General features: G+C 39.5%; 1 protein-coding gene across 1 annotated transcript in view; it reads left to right on the forward strand.

Annotated features, from left to right (window-relative positions):
- Positions 1 to 23,886, forward strand: part of LOC124158148 — a 524,623-nt gene that overhangs the window by 469,726 nt on the left and 31,011 nt on the right. Inside the window, exon 4 of the mRNA XM_046533332.1 lies at positions 1,929 to 2,018. Coding sequence (XP_046389288.1) covers positions 1,929 to 2,018 — 90 coding nt within the window. The remainder of the gene's footprint in view (positions 1 to 1,928; positions 2,019 to 23,886) is intronic.

The raw sequence follows: 23,886 nt of genomic DNA on the forward strand, positions 1-23,886 counted from the left end.
AATACCTGTACTGCACGGTATATTCATTTGTTGTAATGCTTTGAAAATAAATTTAATAGTTTTTTCGCTGCTCCACTTGTTGTTTTCTCTCATGAAAAGTAATTCAGATATAACATTATCTTATCAGTCATTTTAATTATTTGCTTGAGTGTTTTTAAAGAAATTAGTAATTTTTCGAAAATATTCCTGAAAAACAGGTGAAGCCGCGGTTATTTCTTGTTCCGTTGGAAACTTACTCGCATTAAAATGTAATTCATTGCTCCAAAGTATCGTTAACATCCTTTCATTCTTCGAATTCTGCCCAAGATGGCCAAGATTATATCAGAGCAATTCAGCGCAGGTCATTTTACGAGTTTTTGGTGACAATTTCGTGCCATAACAGATAAAAACAGTTCCGTTTTCTCTTGGCAAAGGAGCTTTTCGGGGAGAATCTGCTTATTTTTTAACGACTTTTTTTATCGAAGACCACCTGAGTATCTGAGGAGACTCTCAATGTCATATTAGTCACGCTAGTGTCTCTTAAATTTTACAATTTATTTTTGGGAACGGGAGGCAGTTCCTTTCAAGTCATTCGAAGGCTAAATCGGTTCCATGCATTGACTCATCAGAGTCGCACCTTTTGTTTCTATCTTTCGGAAAAATCAATCCGTTCGAGTTGAAATATTGTGCCACACAGGGAGGAGATGTCAGAGGGATGGTGGAGAGTTTTCCCAACGGAAGGAGATAAAAAGAGACGTATCACAATGCCAAACTTGGCGTTTTGCAGTCCGTGGCACGAATCGCGCGGAGGGCCTTGAAGAATGCTAAAAGATGAAATAAAAGGCCCCGCACTATATCCGCTTGTCGACTTCTTCCCTCTACTGAAATGACTCGGGTAACAAGTCGTTTGCGTAATTGCTTTGTGGTATGGTCTTAATAACTTTTTCAATCACCTCATTATTGGCATCGTATCGTAATTTTTCAGTGAATTCCATGCTCTGTGAAGTTCCTACAGTCATATCTCTAGTATTCTTATACCCTGAGTAATTTATCTTATTTTTAGAATAATGAATGGAAGTTTTGAAAAGTTGGTTCTAATTTTTTGGTCCTCGAGATCATTAATATACTACTAGTGGTCTAATAGTCACTTATTCATTTTGATATGCGTTTTGATGCCAACAAAGCATAGTATCTTATTCGAGAAGTGGTGTTATATATCCCTTGATTTTCCTCGAAACATCTATACCGTGTTACCTCAGCTCAAATACGGAAGGTAAAAGTTGATTTAGTTTGACGTATTACCAGAAAGGAGTTTTACTTAAAGCTTTACACTAAGGGCCGGTTTAATAATTTCTTGCTTGTGCTAACCATATGATACAACCTTTCACTTTACTTGGCGGTGTTTCAGATATCTGCTTAGCTTGAAATTTGATATTATACAGAAACTAACCAGAACATTCAGCCACCGCCAGGCAAATGGGAATGCTGTATCGCCTTATAGTTAGCGTTAGCCAGACATAATAAAAAACGGCCCTAAGAATATCTACATACTCACATTGACGTGTTTGCATTGGTTTAATTGGATTAATTTGCGAAAAAGGTAAATTTTTGTTTTTGATGCAATTTTTAGGACACCATTTCTCCTTGTTAAAATGATATTTAATGTATGTTACAAAAACTGTGTCGATCAGTGGTATCGGCATGAAGGAGGAGTACGGGGACTGCGATTTGTCTTTGCAGTGCCCTGTCCACTTTTCTCAGCCACTCTGAGGCGAGTCAAGTCGAAGCTCGCATCGGCCGAAGAGATTGTCGAAAGAAAGAAATGAAAGAGAGTGTCGGGGTGCTAAAGCAGAGGTTGGATAAGGGGAAAAAAGGGCGGGAATAAATGAATTACTTTTTAAAAAACCTCCCTTTCTCATGGCTTTCTTTTCGTCCCATCCTTTTTGCAGGCGCTGAGCGGTTTCTTGATGATGATGACTCAGGGAGGGAAGCTGCTCTATATCTCGGACAATGCGGCGGAGTACCTCGGCCACTCAATGGTGAGTGTGTTAAGGAGTCTTCGGAGACTGCATCCAGACTGCGAGACTATATCCTTAACCATAAATTCCCCTGCTTCCATACCTTTTAGCCTTTTCCCTTACCTCTATCGAACTTTCGCATATGCATGATCTGCACAATGTTTAAAGGCCGTTTTACACGAGGCACGTCATTGCGCAATCTGACGCATGTACGAAGGCGCAATCAAAATTGCGTCGTGTAAAGCGGTGAATTGTTAGAACACTTGCGAAAATAAGATGAGCTATTAGGTGAGCGGATTTGATTCGGTGGGCGATTGTTAAGCGTTTTTGCAGGGGAGATATCGATATGTTTTAGTTATACGGTATTACTCGAATTAATAGTATCGCAGCAACACGTTTACACGAAAAAATTAAAAAATGTTTACACGAAACAGACCAGTATGCCAACAACGTTCCGCTCTGAATTTCGTTTGTTCTTTGTTATTACAAGTAACTCACAACTCGCGAATCAACAGACGATGGAATTTCGTGAACGGATGCTTGATTGCGAGTACCGTGTAAAGCGGTAACGCATTCGTCGGCGAAATAATTATTGCACGCAAGATTGAGAATTGAATTCAGTGCTAACCTGCACAATTACGTGCCCCGTGTATAACGGCTTTAAAGGCTGTTTAACACGGGGCACATACTCTCGCAGGTTAGAACTGTATTAATTTCTCATACTGGCGTGAAATTGCGCGAAACTACGAAACCACGTCCATGCATTCTCGCATGCGTGCTATCAACTCACCGCTTCACAAGACGCACTTTTGACTGCGCCTTCGTACACACGTCAGATTTTGCAATTACATGTCCTCTTGAAAACGTCCTTTAGAGATGCGTTAGGTGATGCCGGTGATTTTCAAGGATAAGGGCCATGGTAGAATATTTGACTCAAGGGACTTTGGTAATGGCCTATCCATGAGGGGTGGGGTGTCTTCACGATCATGAGCGGGGGCCTTACTATTACTTGGGGCCCAACCGTCGAGGGTATTCTCGGTAGTATTGGGCATTTGGGCACAAGAATCAGAGGGCCCCTGACCACCCCCTCATCTAACTCCTTAGGGATAGGCCTCACTAAATTCTCTAGAATCGAATTTTAGTTTAATTTAAGATCTGCAACGGAATTTAAGTAAAAGTTTCCTGTAAACATCCGTTTGTTTAGTAACTCAACAACAAAAATGACTTGTGTAATAGCTCTTTCACTTAATTACATTGTAATTATATGTCACTTAGTGTTTATTTATCACATTATTCGCGATTTATCGTATTTTTCCTCAATTTTATATTCTATAATCCCTCTGTAGTGTTACATTACTATATTTCTAGTGCTGTTATACCTTAAGCGAATTAATATTTTAGAAAAATGTATAATTTTATTGCGTAGTATTGCTCATAAATTTTTCCTTTGCGAACAATATTTCTGATGTATTATTTAATATCAGCCTCTTCATAGCTACCTATATTGTAAGCGGAACAATATGTATTTATTCGTTATGACTTATGAGTAACTTGTTTACCCATTTATTTCTTAGAGATCACTGATATTGCATTGTGGTTTATTGATCCTATTATTTCTCCTTTTCCAATATCCATAAGGGTGGAAGGGTAATGGAAAATTCTTACCTCATAATTAATTCTCTTAAGTAATATTCGTGTTTCATGATTAATTCCATGCAGTACCTGAACTAGTTTTCTTTTAGCATTTTATTTCTTTCGCTCATTCGTACTTATATTGCTAAAATCGTTTTATACACTCACCTTGTCAATAAAAATCATTTATCTTCGGATGGGCCCATTAGAAACGGCTAGATTCTCCTCCCGATAGTTGCTCGTTCTGCCCAAACATTCCATGTTACACCTTAGTAATATAGGATATGAAATAAAATGCTTTGCCCTCTTCCACATAAATATTTATTTAAAAAGGCGTCAGCATGTTTCACTGCAATGCAGCATCATCGGGACAGATATAACCATGCCAGAATATACAGTCGCGTAGTAACCCATGAATAGGACAATATTCTGCTTCCACTCCACCCTCTTTACGTAACTATTTATTCTGGCACGGTTCATCTCTATGCTAGTCATGATGATGCTGGAGTGCAGTGAAACAAGGAGACTCCTTTTTAAATAAATATTACTGTGGAAAAGTGCAAAGTATTTTACTTCTCACAATGGATTTCCACAAAGTATCAGCCTCCACCATTGATTTCACTTCGAAATATACTCTAAGTGCCCTTGTTTTGGGCATAAATTCCTTTTTCGTATACTGGCGTCCACACTGGCTCTTACCCATTTGGTTGTGAGCCACTTAGGTATTAAAATAAACCTATCGTCCGCCCGTGTCGAGTGATTTCTCGTCTCGATCTATTAATTCTAGCTGTTGTGTGACGAGTTACATGCTCGCTGGATGAGCACACTCTTTTTACGACCGCAGTCGTAGATTAAAGTTTTACGTTTTGGAGCCCCTCCCCATTAGTTCCAGCCCCTCCATACCCGTGCTGTCGATAATATTCTGATATATATCGACATATTTATGTCCCCCACCTCGCCCGTGCGCCCGCAATCCGCTTATCCACTCTTCCCTCCCTCCGCCCCACGTGTCTCTTTCCCATTGAGGCCGCCCACCCGTCCTCCGCAATCGACCCACGTGTTCAAAAAGTCGACCACCGCAGCCTATTATGCACAGGGAACCTCACCCTTATGTCCCGTACGGAAAACGTTACGCGCCGACCACCCCGTGCTACGATACAAACTTACCCATGTATACTACCGCCTTAAAGAGGGAGCAAACCTCTCTCTCGACCGGTCGTGTTTTTTTTCCTATTTTGGTGACCGATTGCTCACTTAAACCTCATGTTATAACATAATGAAGTGTAAAAAAAATTACAATTCCGCATACATTATGTGAAATTATTAAAGTTTTTTTTTACATTTCATTATGCTAAGTCGATTCCGTGAAGTCGCGCCCGAGGCAACGATTATATCTCTTGTTATAATCTTGTAATTTTCGTAACACATGAAGAAGACCCTTAGGAACATACGTTTGTTTTGTTGAAGGTAACAAGATAGCCTAAATAGATAGACTTTTCCATAACTTTTTCTTTCGCACTACGCGTTACAACCGCTAGGTCATCATGAGGCACATACATTAATGAAAGATCTGTAATCCGTATATCTACCACCATATGCGGAATTAGGGGATAGGGAGCACGGGGGCACGTAAAATACCCTTAAGATGCTTAAAAAACAGACAAGTGTTTTAATATGGCTATCTATTACATTCGTTTTATTTTGTGTATTACGGAGCCTGAATTATTTAATTTAATACTAATAATAATTTTCATATAAAAATAAAGAGAATATTTTCTAAACTAATTGTTGTATTTTGTTTTTAATCTCAAATATGAGAAGACTTGTCAGACCCTTGTACCACCCCCCTTTCAGAAAAAAATCCTGGATCCGCCCCTGTCTACCACCTAGAGGGAGAAGTTAGAGGAAGGAATAATTAGGATGGGAGAGGGTTGAAGTAGCTGTTGAAAGGACGAACGCTTAAGTAGGTATCATAGTAAATGGGAAATTGGGAAATGGGATGGCGAGGATTGGGTGTTGACACGGAAACGTACGTTCAGTCAACAGGGTGCTGCTTCGTCTTTGCTCAATTTCCAGTCTCTCTAACACGTCCAGTCTTTGGAAGAGAGGAAGCAGTACCCTGTTGAATGAATTAACGTGTCGTTGCTACTCCCATATCCTTGCCACTCCACTTCCCGAGCGTCCGATCTTTCACCAACTACTTCACCCCTCACCCATTCCAATTATTCCTTCTGCCTCCCCAACTTGTCCCTATGAGTGGTATACATACGACTCAAAGACCTTTCATAGCTCTACTTGATTTTCGCTATGTACCTGATGACGACCTAGCAGTTGAAACGCATGGTACCAAAATAAAACTCATGTAAAATGTGCGATCACGTTGTCTTCAACCAATATTTATTCTTTCCATCATACATACATCTATCCATATCACATCTCGGCTGCCTCATTCAATTTTATCCCCTCGTTTCTCAACTTAAAAAAATAATGCATCTGAACAAATTCTGAAGCAAACATCTCAAGTATGAAAAATAAAAATGTTTGAAAGGGTCCATTTTACATGTATCATAAAACTTGCATGACGATAGATTAAGTTCTAAGCGAGAAATTCGTCACTAGAATATATCGGTTGAGTTGCGGGTATGCATCCTCTTGAGGAGCGCTTCAGTCTCCTCATTTGAATGCCCCTACCCCCTCTACAGCTCATGCATAAGGGGAGTGCTTTCGGAGGCACCCACGTGTGAATAAACCCGCCTCCCTCCCTCCTCTCCCACCATCCTCACTTGACCACACCCCCGCTCTCCCCCCTACCACTCTGCGGGTTTAAAAATCGCGATGGTGGAGGTCTGGTAATTTCGGTTTCGTGACTTAATTTCGGAAAACTTTATTATATTTAATCCCGAAAAGTTCTGCCAAAGCAATTTGAAATTCTAATGAGTTATTTCTTGTGTCACTCACTCGGTGATGCCACGCGAAGGGTGGTATGAATAGGCGAAGGTAGAGCTCACCCTAGAATAAGCCGTTGATGTGAGAGTTGTCAATCATACTAGTAGGATAGGCCCAGGATTAAAAGGTAATTTCTTAGTCTGGGACTCCTTGATCTTTTAGGTTTTTTGTTTTGGGTGTGTGACGGCTTCACCTGAGACCTCTGGTAAGGTGTTAAGCTCTCTACCATCTAAGCTATCACGCCCTAGATGTCTTGCATGAAAATAGCAAATTGTTCACGGCTAATTATATACGGTACGGTAAGGTATACCGGGACGGCTATTTTCACATATTTTGCTCAAGGCTATTCGGTCATGAGAATAAATTTTTATTCCAGAATTTTCATGCATTTTAATGTTTGATAAGAATTATTAAAACTATTTAAGTTTTTGTACGAATCTTTTGAGCTGTTAACTTACATTTCGATTGAAGGAATTCTTGGCAACCCAACTAGTTCTTACCTTGATCGATATGCGCGTGTAATCTTTTTTGGTTATCGAAAGACGCTCAGTTTGTTTCCAATAAGTATTTATAAGCGCATTTGTTGACAAAATGAAAACAAATTACACGTTCTTCAACATTAAATAGCAGAAGTTTAGACTGAAATCCGTTGATTGGAGGGTGAATTCGCCTCATTTTCATGCCATTTTCTCGCTGTTTTTTCTCCCCGATATAAATACTTCAATATTAGCCTTTACGTTGAGTGCTCTGGTGATCAGACCACCACGCTAACGTAGAACAGGCCACTGCAGCATTGAGAATTTCTCTGCCTCTTTAGCGTAAATATGCGTGCATTAAGGGAAGATGGCATTTGAAATTTATGGGGGCAGTGTAACCTTTCAAGATTAAGAATAATATTAGACTCTGCTGAGAATCGAATGTACGACGTCGAGAGTAGAATTTATCTTTTGCTCGGGTGATCAGACCACTACCCACCTTGGAAAGATCTCTTAACCTTAATGAGGTAACCTAAATCTTTCCAATTTGATCTAAAATCATAGTATATACATCAGTATATTCATTGGCTGAATCAATGCAAATTATACATACTGAGGGGTCCCTCTCAACCGCGAAAACTTTAGAACTGTGTGTAAGCCGTGAATTTCGTCTACCGTGAAAACCTGGAAAAAGCCGTGAATTTTGTCATTTAACCTTAAAAATCTCTCAAACTTTATTGTATAACTACGATTGACGAATCAAAAGAAAAATCGATATGCCGATCATGTTTCAACGTCATTCACGCGCAGACACTTTCCACGCATTTATCGGTACAAGTATGTTCGGAGCGCAATTATTGGTCCGTATGCCATGACGACACATTTACTTTAAGCCTGTGATTGGAAGACCGGTAACCAAAGTGTTCATTTCTGTTCAGGGGCCGTATTCTGTAACTCCAAACCGATCGGTGCGGCACCGATTCGTCGGGTGCGACGTCACACCGACTCCCGGTAAGAAGTCGTGCGATTCTGTACGAACCCGGTCGGTGCGGCACCGACGAGAGGACGGGAGATCGTCGGTAGCCGTACCGACAGCAAAAAGGTGTCGGTACGGCCACCGACTAGTGGGTTTCATGAATCGTGGGTGCGCATTGTACGTTTTATTTTGTTTTTATCTCACCACCGAGTAAATAATGAGGTTTTCTGCAATGTTATCTTTTTCTGCCCCTTCGAATACGCCTCTATAATTCACTGTGTCATCATCTATATTAATTACCTTGACAGAAATATAAGATAATGGTTAATAAAAATGAGGTTTGCTAACATATAATGACTTTCTCTCATTTATGTTACCACTTTCACTCGCTTGTAATAGGCTTTATCTCTCTCTATCATCATTTATATTTGCTCCTTTGACATAAAAAAGATATTTTTGATTAAATATGAGTTTTGCCGCAATGTTATCACTTTATATCACTCTGAATAGGCGACTGTTATTTCACTCAATCATCAATTTGGCGTTTCTCTCGGCATAGAAATAAGATCTTTTTATTTAAGTATGAAGTTTGCCACCACGGTATCAGTTTCTTTCATTTGTAACGGGCAACTATATTTCATTTCATCGTCAACCATTGATTCCCTTGACGATAAAAGAAGATATTTGTTAATAAGTATGAGGTTTACCGCAATATTATCATTTTCTCTCACTTGGAATGCGCAACTTATATACATATGTATTTCACCCAATCACAATTTATTTACTTCCTCGTCATTACACTTCTTTTAATTACACCCAGCTCCATATTTTTATAACAATTTCCTAACTTGTTTCTCTAATATGACATTTACATTTGCATTTGAATCCTACGTTCACGTTCCATGGTGTGCTATTTTCGTCTGCTACGGGTAACCTTCCGTTGATAACATTTATTCGGAACTTACTTAATGACAACTATATTACCAAATCATGAATAAATAGCATTATACGGAACCAATATTTAAAAAAAGAAACTACGATCTCAAGGATAGTTTCAATAATTCATTCCAGCAACAACAATCTCCATCACATACAAACTTTATTGTGATGTTGTAATATTGTTTCCTTCGATTCTGTAGGTACAGCATTACTACCACACATTATATAAGCATTGTTAACAACTTATCCAATATCGTTTATCTTAATCTAGCAATAAGTCGTAATTTCCGCAAATAAAAAGATTGAGAATGACGACAACAAACTGTGCCAATGAGTCTTCTCTTGTTTTTACCCTTCTTTCATTGGTGGAGACACGTGAAACTTCGGATATATTCGGATTTTCCCTGTTTGGGAAGGAGAGGGAACCGTACCGACTGGTTTGAAACCGACGACCTTACAGAATCGCTGGAAGTGTCGTCGTCGGTGCGGAATCCGTTGTCGGTACGGTTTGATGTCCAGTCGGTGGGCTTGAAAGGGAAACCGACCGGTGCGGCACCGACGAAATACAGAATACGGCCCCAGTTTAGGCGAAAAATCAGACACTTCCTCACTTCCCTGCCACCTTCCATTTTCCCGCTCACAGCCTTAAGCCGGCCCTTAATTTTGCTAACGATAGGTGACGTCAAAAGAGAGAGCACTTTCATTGCTGCGTTTGAATTCACGTTGTCCGTCACGTTTGATAAATTTTTAGTTAAAGTGCGGCCGGTGATTGTGACTCATCCACACAAAGTGAATTTGACGACGTTTAGACCGTGAAAACCTGGAAAAAAACTGTGAAATTTATAATTTAGTTAGAGGGGGTACTCTGATACTTCAAAACAGCCTTTAAGTTAAGTTCTCTAGTAATCAGACCACCACGCTAACGTAGAACGAGTTGGTAACTTAATACTGCCCATTTTGTTCTAATCGGTATGTATAAATTCAGTGAACCTTCGCTTTACAATAAAAATCCCTTCCGAAGGATCGATCGTAAAGCAAATTCCATCGCATGCTGAATCGAAATCGTTACCGGACAAGAAATCAATTTAGAAAGCATCAGCCCGTGAAAATTTTGTTATGTAAAAATAATTTCTTTCTATAACTAGTAAGGCATAGACGCAAATATATCACAAGTCGTGCGAGAAAATCATAAAAAGCAAAATCCGCTTAGAGCGTTTTTTTAAATCCACTGTAAGTCGGTCCAATCGCAAGGAACTAATGTATACTTATCGACAGAATTGATTTAAATTATACCTCAATAAACAATGGTATTATTTACGATTGAAAATCGGTAATCGGAGGATGTAACCGCTCCTTCTTCATGGGTCCCGTTTGCCCTCGAGTAGCCTTGCACTTTTCTCCGACGACGATCCATATAGGAGTAATGCGCGCCGTATATTATCGCGCTCTCTCGCCCGAGTTTATTCTGGGAAAAAACAACTGAAGCCGGTTTAAGCGAGGTGCCCATCTAGCGCGGCAATTGACGCGGGGGTGAGTGAGGGTGGGAGAGGGGGGTAGGAGAAGGGGTCGCGACCCTGTGGCCGCTCTCTTCGCTGCTCCACAGTGCTGCCCTCTCACGGGATAAAAATCGGCGGTCACGAGGTGGAGATTATGTGCACTTGATAGCATTCCTCGAAAATGGAATGTTTTTTGGCGAAATACATTTGAAATCCGACGGGGCCGCAGGGGGTGGGGTGAAGGGTTGAAGAAGGCGATCAATGCCTCGTAAGCAGGAAAGCGTGACCGCAGACCCCTTAACTCCTTTGTGCTGGGTCATTCTTCCAGCGTAAGGCTTATAAATTCTTTGTTTTATATTTTTTTGGCCCCCATGGTCTCGTTTCTTTCTTTTTTTTCATTCGTAGGGTTTGAAGTGATTAGTTGAGTTACAAAATTCAACCTCCTCTCTTATCTTTACCTCATTATTTTATTTCCGGCGCAATTTATTCTGATAATGTCGGCGCAATTTATTCTGCTGTTTGTCTCGATAATGACGGTGTAAACGTCGGAACTAGTTGACAACTAATAATAAAAAAGGCTGTGGAATAGTACTTGGTTTTGTTTCACCTTGAGCGATTTATTCTAGTAGTACGGAGTCAGCGTATGATATTTTTGAGTGGAAGTATGCGTGGTGGTTGGTTGACAACTTAATTAAATGTTCATCGTGGTCAACCATCCTAAGATTGGCTTGACGCAGCTCTCCACTCAATTCTCCATCCAGCTAATCTTTACACACCTACGTATTTCTTCTCTTTCACGTCCTTCTTCAGCTGTTTCATATATTTCATTCGATGTCTTCTTTTCCTGTTCTTGCCATCTACTTGTCCCTCCACGATTGTCTTCATGAGGCAATCATGTCTCAAGGTATGGTCTATAAGGTTGTTCCGTCTTCTTATTAAGGTTTTCATGAGGCTTCTCTTCTCGCCTACTCTTCTCAGGACTTCTTTATTGCTACCTTGGTCGATTTATTTAGCACTCGTCAATCTTCTGTGGTACCATATTTCGAAGATTGGATGGTAGATTGATGTATGATCTTAGGTTTTCCCGGCGTATCAGTTGCGGAAAAGTTTCCCGGGTTTTCCACCGGTTGATGTCGTCCATGTCTCCCGACGTTTCGATCCGCGACTTGCTGATCATCCTCAGGGGATCTTCCGAAGATTCCGAAGAAGAAGAACCGGTGGAAAACCCGAGAAACTTTTCTGGATGGTAGATTGTTTAATCCTCCTTGAAAGATACTTTTCTCTCGTATTCCATTGTTCTCTCTCATATGAAATCATGCTTTGTTGCTGATGCATATTTATCATTATATTTTTCTTTGTAGCCGATGCAGAACTTCTTTTCTTTACTGAATGTGTCAGTTGTTTCTCTAATTGGCTGCCCCCCTCTCCTGTATTTTACTGAGGCACTGATGACTCAAATTTTTTTCAGGATGAAATTTTCTGAATTTTTATATTTATTGCTGCCGAGCGAATACTTCATTGCCGTCTCGTTAAAATCTTGAATACATTACTCTTAGTATTTCAATTTAGCTTCTCGCTTGGGAGCTTACTCAGACCGTGATTTATCAGCGATATATCGTTATAGAGATGCTGCCTGAGTTTTCAGATCTCTTTACCATTAATTTTTTTTCACTTAATTTTATTAAAACAATAATTGTGTATAAGCGTGGTTGTGTTCTGTTGTAAAAAACGATTTGAATGATTTGAATTAACTGTGGGTATTTAATTAAAATCGGTGCCTTTCGACCTCTTCATGGTAGAATAGGATGCTGAAAGAATTGGAGGAATCTTTCATGTTGTTAGTTGACGATGCTGATATCCTTTTTCTCCGGGGCTATGAACAGGACGCAGCGATTTTTTTTCAAACAGAATCATTTGGACGAGTCGAAATGTAAGTTTTAAATGCGTTGTCATGCCCAGAATAGACGTGCGAGACGGAACACGAGTAGCGATGGAAAATCGATTTTGATTAAAATCGAAAATCGAGTTTAATCGCCCAAGTTCGAGGAAATCTAGATCGAGTCGTGATCTTCGAGTTTCGATCCGAACTCGATTTTTCAAATTCGATCTTGGCCATTTCGTTTGATCTCAGCAGAGGTACCACCGGCCTATCCGTTCAACCTTGTGAAAGACTTTTCTCTATGGCCAGTTAAATTGGAAATCCTCCATCACCAAGAAATCATCTCAATCAGTTGATCTTTATTAAAAATTTCAGTAAAGCTGGATAGTTCCTAGCGATGATCCCTAACCTTAAATGTGCGTACATATGTAAAATTTTACTACAAATTATACAAGTATATATTCTAATTTGACTTTTTATACTACTCTAGTGTTTATTTTGAGTGTTTTTTGAATGTAACATGTTTTTGTAAAACCTTTATTTTTAAAAAACCGTCGATTTATTCGAACCATCGATATTTTGATTCAAATTTCGATTTTTGTCGAAAATTCGAGCTTTTTATTTAGATTGAAAACAGATTGCTAGAAAAATAGATTTCGATCGACAAATTTTCCGTTACTAAACCAGAAATGAATTACCCAACGAAGATTATGATTTATAGATTTATGAGCACTTGAGACGCAGAAGGGCACATGGAAGAATAACACTAGGAATCTATCGTCATCGGCCCTGATGACGATAGAAAAGGATTCTATCGAAACGTCGGCAGCGATGGAGATGGAGCTCACCCGGATGGAAACCCGAGAAGAATTCACCGCCATCATACGCCGGGAAAAAGTGAAATCTTACATAACTAGGAATCTATGTAAGAACTAGCTTTGAAACGGAAGGCTAGGTGAGCTACAGGAAGTCAACCTTAGCATTGCAGTACTGGAAGACGGAAGTCCCCAAAGTAAATTTTTAGCATCAACAAATAAACGCTCCATCGGGCAGGTAAAAGATGGGCCGTCGCACGACGCTGAAAATATCGCCGGCACCCATGTCTCGATGAGAAATTGGTGAAAGAGAAGTTTGGAGTTCGGAACTTTTAAAGGGGGGCGGATGAAACGCCAACGTGGGAGTTGACAGTGGGACAGCCTCCGTGTGACAATGGCAGAGGAATTGGGCTCTCAGGTCGGGCCGGAGAGGGAGAAAGATAGAGGGAAATTGTGTGTTGGGATTGAGGGAGGCGAGACAGGAGAATGAGAGAAGGGTTGCAGACAGCAGCGGTGGGCAGCTGGAGAGAGAGGAATGTCTTTTCCTTCTCTCAGTTGACACGGGGTGACTGATCGCTCGCTGTCTCTCCCGCCTCTTTCCAACTGAAAAGACCCCTTCTTCTTCCCCCCCCCCCTTCCCACCAATATTCACCCACCTCCTCTAGCAGGTGGATGTTGAATTTTTATTCATCTTACACGCGCGTGGGAGAGAGCTTCTATTGAAACATTGAAAGGGTCGCGGGACAATGTTGTGGAAGCGGCTGAAAAACTTGGTTTAATGTCTCCTGGTCCGAGTGGCGGTGGTTTGGTAAATGGAGCCCGGAGGGTGGTTTGTGAGGGAGTGGAGGATTCCCGAGACTTCCTCTAGTCCCTTTTAAGATTTTGACGTGAAAAGCGTTTAGCTGGAATTTTTAGGCACATTAAATGCGTGTCTGTGGACCCCAAATGGTTTCTTTTGTCATGGGAATTGGACTGATTTGGTGGAATTGGGATAGTGCTTTCATGAACGTGCTTTTATTACCCCACTTACAGTAATTTTGTTTCACTCAGATAATGGTAGTTAACGTATTTGCAGCGAGTAAACTTTCGAAAGCTCGATAACTTTTGGGGATCGGGTTGGTGTAGTGGCTTGAGTGTTGGCTTCCCACCCCGTGGTCTCGGGTTTAAATCCTGGCGGTGGCAGAGAAATTTCAGAGACTGCCCGATCCGTGCTTGAATGCTATGTGGAGGACATTTCAAGCGCAATACTTGGTCCGTCGGATGGGACGTTAAGCCGTGGTTCCCTTGGCGCCTTTCGTTAAGAGCAAGCTAATGCCGACGCCGGGTTTCTCTCCACCCTTCCTTACCTAGTCTTTCCTCATGGCGAAAATTACCTAAGCTGTCGGTCGCCTCCTCCAAATACCATACCTTCGATTACGTACAAAGTTGTATACGATCAAATAGTAAGATATTCAAAGTAAATATGGTTCATAATAATTTTTTTCGAGTCACTGATGAAAAAAATCATTTTCTTTGCGGCTGAGATAAAATCTTTACTCCGAGACTACGTTTTACTTGGCAGTTCACCGTCGTACGATTTGATGATTTATTCCAAGAATTCGATGTTTGTGTTGAAATAAAGTTGACCTGCGTTGACTACTTTACGCTTCATTAAATCTTTTAATGACGCTTACGCTCATTTCTGATAAATATTGTTTCTAAAGATTAGAATATATTAACTCATTAAAAGTTATAAAAAGTGCTCCTATTAATACGTTATTTAGTGGAACCACGGTTCTGTCGTGTTAAAGTGTATGAAATTACTAAATTTTACATATCATGACTCCATCTCATTGAATTTCCAACGACTATCAAGTTGTTATTCCATGGACGGTTTTTGTTGGGTTTATCCAAATTATTCACGGGGATTAAGACTTAACTCCCGGGACCTAACGTTCTTCAGAAAGCAAATGAGATGCCCAATAAACCGCCTTTATACCATTGAGTATATTAACTTGTACAACTTGATGAAATTATGTCGCCAATAGGTTCAAATTATGATTAAATTACTCCATTTTACGCGCAATTCTTTCTAGGTTTTACCTTAGTAGGCAGCGTTATTTGTCTGATATATTTTTTTACATTCTTCTAGACTTTAAACTAGGCATATGTGTCTTATGAGTGATTTAAATTAAGGAAGAAAGTTTAAAGTTTTTTCATGTTCAAGCCTCCTGGATATATATTGTTCCTTCAGTTCACCCGAAACCATATTATTTCTCGCTTCTCTTTTCGTAATCTTTTAAATTCTTGGGCCCTTCCAATTTCACGCCAAATCGCCGCGATAGCCCACCCTAGTGAATGTGATGACGTAAATAACAGTGAGGGTCTCTCTTATTTTTTACGGCCATGATTCTTTTAGGCATTTGAAATGCATCCTGAGAACAAAACTTGCCGCATTCTTGGCTTGGTCAAGTGATAAATGAGGCCATTTCGAATTTATGAAAGGGAAGAGCTCGTATAATGAATGATGAGAGTGTACTTACTTTTCGTTTATCCCAAAGCATTCGTGCATGTATCGGTAAATACTGGTTGAAACGAGAAAAAAAGATAAATTTAGTGGTAAAGAAATAAGTTTAATGCGCATCGGAGAGATATCGTTTCATGAAATGACGCGAGATGTGGTAGGTATACTCCAAAATACGATTTTCAATCACCCGCTGTCGGATGAGAATCTTCTGAACCAGTTTTCCGCTCTAGGTAGGTGGTCTTGAATCCAAAACGGTTTAGCTCCGTTATTATTGTTATTACTTTTATCGCCTTTTTTAATTAAGCCAGCAAGTTGATTTTACGAGGTATATTCACTCAGTTAAATAAGTCTTTTGGTCTTCCAGATCAATTGCAATGTGTTCTTCACCGTATAAGTGTTTGTTGCAGTGAAATATATAAGATTACCCGCCGAAAGAGTATCATTAGTGGGGAATATCTTCGTACGAGATGAGGAGCGTTAGACATCAGTGTAACTGTAACCACTATGTTAGTTATTTATGACGGACACTGATTGCTTTGTGAGTATTGGTAATAAAACATCCCTTTGATTGGTTATCAAACCATGGACATTAAAGCATATCCTGATTTAGTCACAAAATACCGTCAACATAGTAATGCCCAAAAAAGCATTCCATTTAGGCATGTCTTGAATTCCTGGTCCAGAAATCGTGTATTGGAATACCAGTCCAGATAGCCGTGTCTCCAACAATAATTCACTTTTCGTTTGTTAAACTTATTTTCAAAGATTTAATATTATCTGGGCAGTATTATTGCATTAATGGTGTCAATCGATTGGTCAGGAAATTTATCTCTAAGTAATATGTACTCTTATCATTTCTAACCGAAATCCGCGAAACAATGTCAAAAATACCAAATCTTCCCATTCAACATTTTAGGGGGCTAAAACTGATAAAATGGATTTTTAGAGATAAGCCGCGAAAATGTTGCCATTGTCATAAATTACATAAAAATAAAAAATAATAGAAATAGAGGTGCCAAAACTAAAATTTAACTATAGGTCAAGATACAGCTATCAGGACTGATTTTGGAGATACATTTTTGTGGACTGGTAGTCTTACACACGATTTTATCGACGAAATTTTAAATACGATTATATGGCTTAAATTTTACACATGCGATTTGCTGGACTCGAATTCAAGATACGCCTCAATGAAATGAATTTTTTCAAATACTACTTTGCGGATAGGAGCGGTCGATGTTATGACATAGGAATCGCTCGATATTGCTTGAGAATCTGATTCTGAATCTAGATTTCTGCGATCGAGCTAGTTACGATGGCGTAACAACAGATAAGATTTTGCGAAGGTTAATGCATCGCTGCCCATTGAAACAATCGCTCCAGCCTTGCCTCGAATTGGAAAGGGTGAATGATTGTGAGATTCAATTTATGCCGATTGAATGTTAGGCCATCCATCCTCCTGTATTGGCGCAAGTGTTGCGGGCCTTTTGTGCTGTACACGTCTAATGGCCATTCAGCCTCTATGCGCCCTCATACATAAAATATGAATGTGAACTCTTTAGTGTGCTTGCTTTCAGCAGGATAAATATTCCTCTCAATACATACTAATATAGCGTTTTTGTTAAAATTACTTGTATTTTATGTCATTACGAGTCATAATAATGTTTGAATTGCGTTACATTAGTTATTTACTATCATGCATGTAATTAACGCCGTATTGCAGTCTATTATTTGTTAATTAATAAAAATTCCAATCACATTTAACTCCAGTAAAACTAATGAGGTGGCAGAAGCATGATATGTGGCAATAAAATCCAATTTTGAACTTTAGGGCCTTAGAGTGACTCTTAGATGACTATTAATGGTAAAAAATGAGTTTTAAAAAATGGATATTGTCGCTCCAAAACGCCTTGCGTCACTTGCGAACATTTGAATCTATATCTATGTTACTTGGAAACGATCGTATCAAATTTAGTCTAGATTAAAGCGATATGAACTTCAATTATGAGCGTTCAGTTGACTTACGTAAATAAACTAATCGCTTGTATATTAGAGGGCAACTAGTCAAGTTGTACAAATAATTATTTTTTTCTAAACAGAGTTGGGTAGAGAAATTAGGTAAACAAATCAAACGATATCATTTAGACATGTGGTAGTGCATTTGATTTTCCACTCGATGTCAGCACAGGACGAGTTTTTGTATATTTCTTCATTTTCCCTCTTCAAGTTTCAAATCAATTTCTGTGTCTAAATCTATTTAGGAGAAAAAAATCACTTGCACCCCTTGACTTCTCAACCCTTCGTATGAGATTATCCAAATATCGGCTTCACTTCGAAGTAAATACGGAATAATTATCATCTTCGTACTTCTCCTTTTTTTCTGGGTTATCATGGCAACACCTCCACATTCCCGACTCCCATTTCTCGCCTGCATTTCGTCATAGTCGCGTCAGTGTGGGAGAGTTACTTAGGGCTCTTTGTCACCTCCGGTCTGTCCAAAATACCTCTCCCTTCTCGTAGTGCTTAGTCGCCGTGGTGACTTGCAATGTGTCGCCCTCTTCTTTGAGAAGCTGAATGGGATTGAGGCTGGTAGGAGGACGGAAATTCTCTGGAATCACCCCGCAGGTGAGCGACGCAGTGAGGTGGTAATAATTGATGTGGATTGCATTGGTGGAGAGGCTAGAGAACAAGGTGTTAAATAATGCTTTTTACTCTGGCTACATAACGTGGTACATTTCCAAAATTCGTAATTACCCGTGCTTTTACGGCTTAAAGTACAAATTGAATCCATAATTCTATAACCCTACAAAATGAATATGCGTAGAAAAAGCAGGAGTATGGATGAGTTAATTTTTAAGAGGTGAATATCATTTATAAATTAAATATCTTAATTTAAAATTAGTAAGTTCTTATAAACACGATTTATTGTCTAATTGAAGTCTCAGGCTTCACACTGTATTTTTTCTATATTGTATACTCTTATTTTGCATGTCCAAAAATGTCCAAGTCGTGTATTGAACGCCCGCTTGGGTTACGAAACCGCGGTTTTTCTGTTTGAAAGGTTTTTCCATTTGTTTTCCGTTTGTCTTTGCCCCTCAGCCAACAAATGACGATGTCAAAGAAACGAGTGAGTATTGGAAGTATTAAACGTCGGTAAGGGAGTTCGCGGGGTAATTTCACAGCCATTAATCGAAATTTAGAGGCTAATATAGAAAAACTTTGAAAAAAAGTTCGCAGCAACTGCTGTCATATGACATGAGAGAGAGGGAGGAAGTGTGTTCACACAATTCTATCCTCACATTAGTTACGTAAAGAACCGTCTGCTACTGTGGTGACTTGCAAGATGTCACCCATCTTATTCCTTTGAGTTTGTGGGCTAGTGAGGCGCACGCAATGGGTTGGAATGGAGGAAATTGAAGGAACTGGGGTTATAAAGGTAAGTGGGTGGTATATGCGGGACAGGATATGTTTGGGTACTGCCTCCGTCACAGTCATGTCCTCCACTGCAAGTTAAATCACATAATTCTAGAATACACACAATCATTTCGATATTTAATTTGAAAAATACGCTATTCTTGTAATCCGCTATTTACATGGTCAAATTCAGGCCTGCTCAAATGAGGTTTTATTCGCTGGGTATTCTACCGTCGCTGTTTATAAAATGACATGTGTTTTTTGTCGTAACGTACTTTCAATCAGCCTTGTTATTAGATTATTACCTTATTATAAATTATCTTCGTTAATTTATTATCTGAATATACGCTATTCTTCTCGAAGTTAAGCTTCAAAAGAAATTTTCTTTGGTTTTTGTATTAAAAAATTCCAATGGTTCTTTATGAACGACATGGTACTGTGTGGGAAAGTGTTAAAATTCGGGTTGGAGTTAAGAATTTTATGTGAGCGAGAGAAGGGAAGAAAGAAAAAAATGATTCATAAATGGAACGGAATTGACCGTATTAGGAGGGGGGGACATGCCGGAATAATTCGCAAAATTATTTACGTCAATCTCCTCGATAACATCCTTTAATACTAAAATAATTAACCACTGCACTTAAATACCAGCGTGCGGTTAGAAGATCAAGTTTGTTTTTATTCCCGATATTCTGGATTGATTCGCACCATAGAGACCTAGCTGCCGTGCCTCTGGTTGCGAAATGGTCCCACCCAGGCGAGGGTGTCCCATCAGAGGTTTCTCCTTCTCCCGAATGTCGCGCGTGGGCTGGTTCCATTGACCATGCGGAGGTGTTGGTGTGTGTATCTGCGAAAATTCGTGTGGGAGATGGGTTCTTTGCCTCCATGGGTGTTCGTTTCTTCAGGAAGTGGCTTGGCAATGATTCGTGAAAGCCTGGGTAGTCCAGTAGTCGAGATAATTGTCGAGTCTCTTATCTCCTGCTTTTCGTTCTGTTTCGGTGGAAGTTCCATCACTGCTATGTCCGGCACAAGTTGTATGGTAAGGATTTAATGCTTTAATAATTTCTTCGTGAATTAATGCGATGAAATTGTCTCAGGCTTTGGGCCAGGTTTTGTCTCTCCACTAGGATGTGGCTTAATTTTTCATTTTTTTTCGATTCTTGATTTCAACCCATTTAAGTGTACCGGTCATGTTTTTTCTATAAATTTTCCATCAATTTAAATATTCAAAATTATCTACTTTTGACTATAATTCACAATAAAGCAGAATTAATCATTGAAAAAAATCTGTTTACTTTAGCCATTCTAGTCTTAACCGATTTTTTTATGCAATACTTCTCCAAACCGTCGGCAGATATGAATCCATTAGATAGCCCAATCCGGTCGGAATCCCGAAAATATTTCATTGTGTATCCCTTAAACAATAACTATAGACACATTTTCGATTTGCAAATCTATTAATTACCCTCTCGATATGTATGTCGCATGATAGTGGTTATTACCTTTATGCATCTCCAGATTCTCTAAATCTGATATTCTTGGTGTATCGAATGTGATTGAGAAAATACAGCGTGAATGGAAATATATCGGGGAATTTTGTTTCTTTTTATATCAAAGATATTTGATTTAAATAGTTGGCTGAGAGAGATGCAATTATAAAAATTAGAAAATACACGCAATACGCATTCTATTATTTCATGAAAAGCAATGACTGCATGATTATAATTGTTATAAGTTCCGTCCGGAAAATGTGCATGCTAGTTTTAGCTAATGTCCAATTAAAAAAGAAGCAACTACAAATGAAAACAATAAGGTAAACGCGCTTTAATATTCTACAAATACCCATCATTGTGTTGCATCGTTTAAGGAATAATACCGTTTCTAGAGAAAAACATTGCGTAAGCATTTATCTAAATATTTTAGTCTGAATGATTTGTATAAGATGGTCAACACTTCTTTTAGCATCGTAAGAACCTTGCTGGTCTCACGTGAGGCTTGTCCGTTGAATGTTCAATAAATTTGCATTCGCTTCCTCATTAGGTGATTTATCTCGCGTATTCATCATTTTAATTGTGTGTATATGGAAATGCGAGGAATTATGAAGTCGAAACCGGTATGTGACCATTACAATCATTAATCATTGTAAGGAATGTGAAATATTTAGGGTGGATCCGGTCGTGTTCGATCATTAGTCAAGAGTATTTAAGTTTCGAAATGCTTTCACAACCATAAATGGTCGAAGAGATTATTTACAATCATTAAGCACCAAACTGCCATCATTACCTACACTTGTTTGCTGACATTGTTCATGTGGTAACTGGTGGTAATCTGTGATTCCTCTTTAGTACTGTCCGTCTTACTCTGAGGGATCAAATATGTTTGAAAGGAATTGCCATTGCCTCTATCGCCACACCTTAATAAATTAAAAAATCCCTCTTGTATCAAACCCCTAACCATCTTATTTTGATGTAAATTAATTTCTTTCCCCAGGCCTTTATTTATTGATCATCTGATATTTTTGCACATAAGTTTTGATGAGGTTTTCTTCGCCTTTGTCATTCGATTACGCATTTGTAGTGTAGCGAGATGTGGTTATTCATAAAAAGATCTCTTCCTTTAATGTTGACTTACGGAATGAATTATCCTCAGGTTTTATACCGGATAATTTGACCTATGATTGCCAACTTAAATTAAGCGTTAGACTACTTAAATGTTCTGTGAATACGAGGAACAGTTCGAGTCTCTAAATGTTCTAGTTATCATTGAACAATTGGTTCGGTCGACATTCCGAGATAATTGTATCCAGTTCATTTCACGTCCTTCTATGGCCATGAAAGAAATGAATATTTAGCACACGACCATGGAACTTCCTCATGAGGATGTATAAGAGGAATTGAAGAATTATTTCGCCATGCTGATGATGTCACCGCTGAGAACTCTTCGTCTCTGTTATCACTTCTCTAAAGACTTCCAAGTACCCCAAATTCTTCCCCTTTTGTTGCTTCCAGTTCCCCTCGCCGTTCCTCATTCCCTAGCTTTTCATCCTCTCTCTCTCTCTCCCCTTGTTCCTCGTCTTTTCTGGGAAGGGACATCGAGAGACGCCTTGCGCTATTCATTTTTCACCTCCCATCCTCATCCTCTCATTCGATAATAATCAAAGGAGAGCTGAGAGGGAAAGTAGTGGGATAGATGGAATGGCGGAGGGAAGATAAATTGAAAAATTCCTTCGGAGTGTCGACGACAGGAGTTTTTTGCTTATTTGTTTTTTTAGTACAATTGCTCTTATAGTTAAATTCTGTTATGCATTTAGGAGAGAGCTTATTCCCCAAGTTGGGAGAGCGCTTGACTGCTTTTCAAAGGGTCCCGGGTTAAAACCCGGACTAAAGTCTTCAGACGAAACTACTTAATATTCCTCACGGAGCAAAGTTGTCCAGGGAAAAGCATTGAACTTCCTCCTCTGGACGTTCACACGCTTGTGTATAAAAAAGTAATGAGGTCTACCCTCTCAACTATACTAACCCTTCGGTTGGATCAATGACTGAGGTAGTGAATGATTCATTTATGCGACATGATTTGAGTTGAACAATTTTGGGACGCGTATTGTAGTCTTCATAAAATTGGTGCAGTTGAAACAAACTCGTATTGGCTTTCTAAATTTGCCATATTTCTTTTTTAATTTCGCGAATCCTCTACGGTCATTATCATTGCTTTCGTCATGTATGCACGCAAACATGCAGGCCCCTTTATTAAGTACCTATACCATTGTGGCTGTTGGTTCTAGTGGCTACTCAAACTGACGTCACATTTTTATTTAGGAGTCCATGCATGGCATGGTTTCCTGCTAATTGTACTCACCGTAACGTAGCGCTAACCCGCCACTTCTATCTATTACGCCCACTAAGTCCATTGAGTTAAACAGTACTGTCCCTGTAGGTATAGGTGAATATAAAAACCCTCGATTTTAACATACACTTCCTTCCTAACGTGATAAACGTACGGAAATTCCACGAGCTTAATATCACCTTCATCCAATGATTCAATTCGAATTTATGCAGTTATAACAGATAAAGGTTGAGATTTGTGCATTTTTTGTCAATTATCGTACCAGAAAGTGGTTTCTTAATCTTAATTACATTAACGCACAGAAATTCCACGAACTACCTTTATCCATTCGAAGTTATGCAGTTATATCAAATTTAGGTTGAGGTCCTTGCATTTTTTTGGTCAATTATCGTACCAGAAAGTGGTTTATTCATCTTAATTATATTATCTTTAGGAGGTACATACATTTATGCATTTTTCTTCTTGCATCCTCTTCTTCCTTTATCTTTCCGTTGATAGATTCTCCCTGCGCCGGAGACGACAGCTCGAAAATCGTGTCTCAAATGATAGCAAGAGATGCGAGAGGGCCGATAAGGCGGTCTCGAAAAGTGTCCGCGCTTGTCTACATCTTATTCTCTCCTCCCGCGAGAGAGTGCATACAAAGCGTAGCTCGGGTAATTTACACGAACACTCCCGTGTTATATGCAGCCGCGTCGGGCAGGGGACGGAAGGGGTGACGGATGCCTCCAACTCCCACGAGTTTTGAGCCCGCCGTGTTATTATGCTAATCTCGAGGCGTAAATTGGAATGTGTGTGATTCTTCTAAGGGCGACTGGGCGTACCTATTTGGGAGGAGCGGCAAGGGGGTTTAATCCCCACGTATCCCCCTCACCGCACCCAGCGCTACCCGTGTTTTATTTTTGGGATTGGATTGGTGTGGTTTGCTAGAGTGTTGTCTTCCTGTCCAGTAGGTCCGGGTTCGAATCCCGAG

This window comes from Ischnura elegans, chromosome 4 (assembly GCF_921293095.1).
Source record: "Ischnura elegans chromosome 4, ioIscEleg1.1, whole genome shotgun sequence".
NCBI lineage: Eukaryota > Metazoa > Arthropoda > Insecta > Odonata > Coenagrionidae > Ischnura > Ischnura elegans.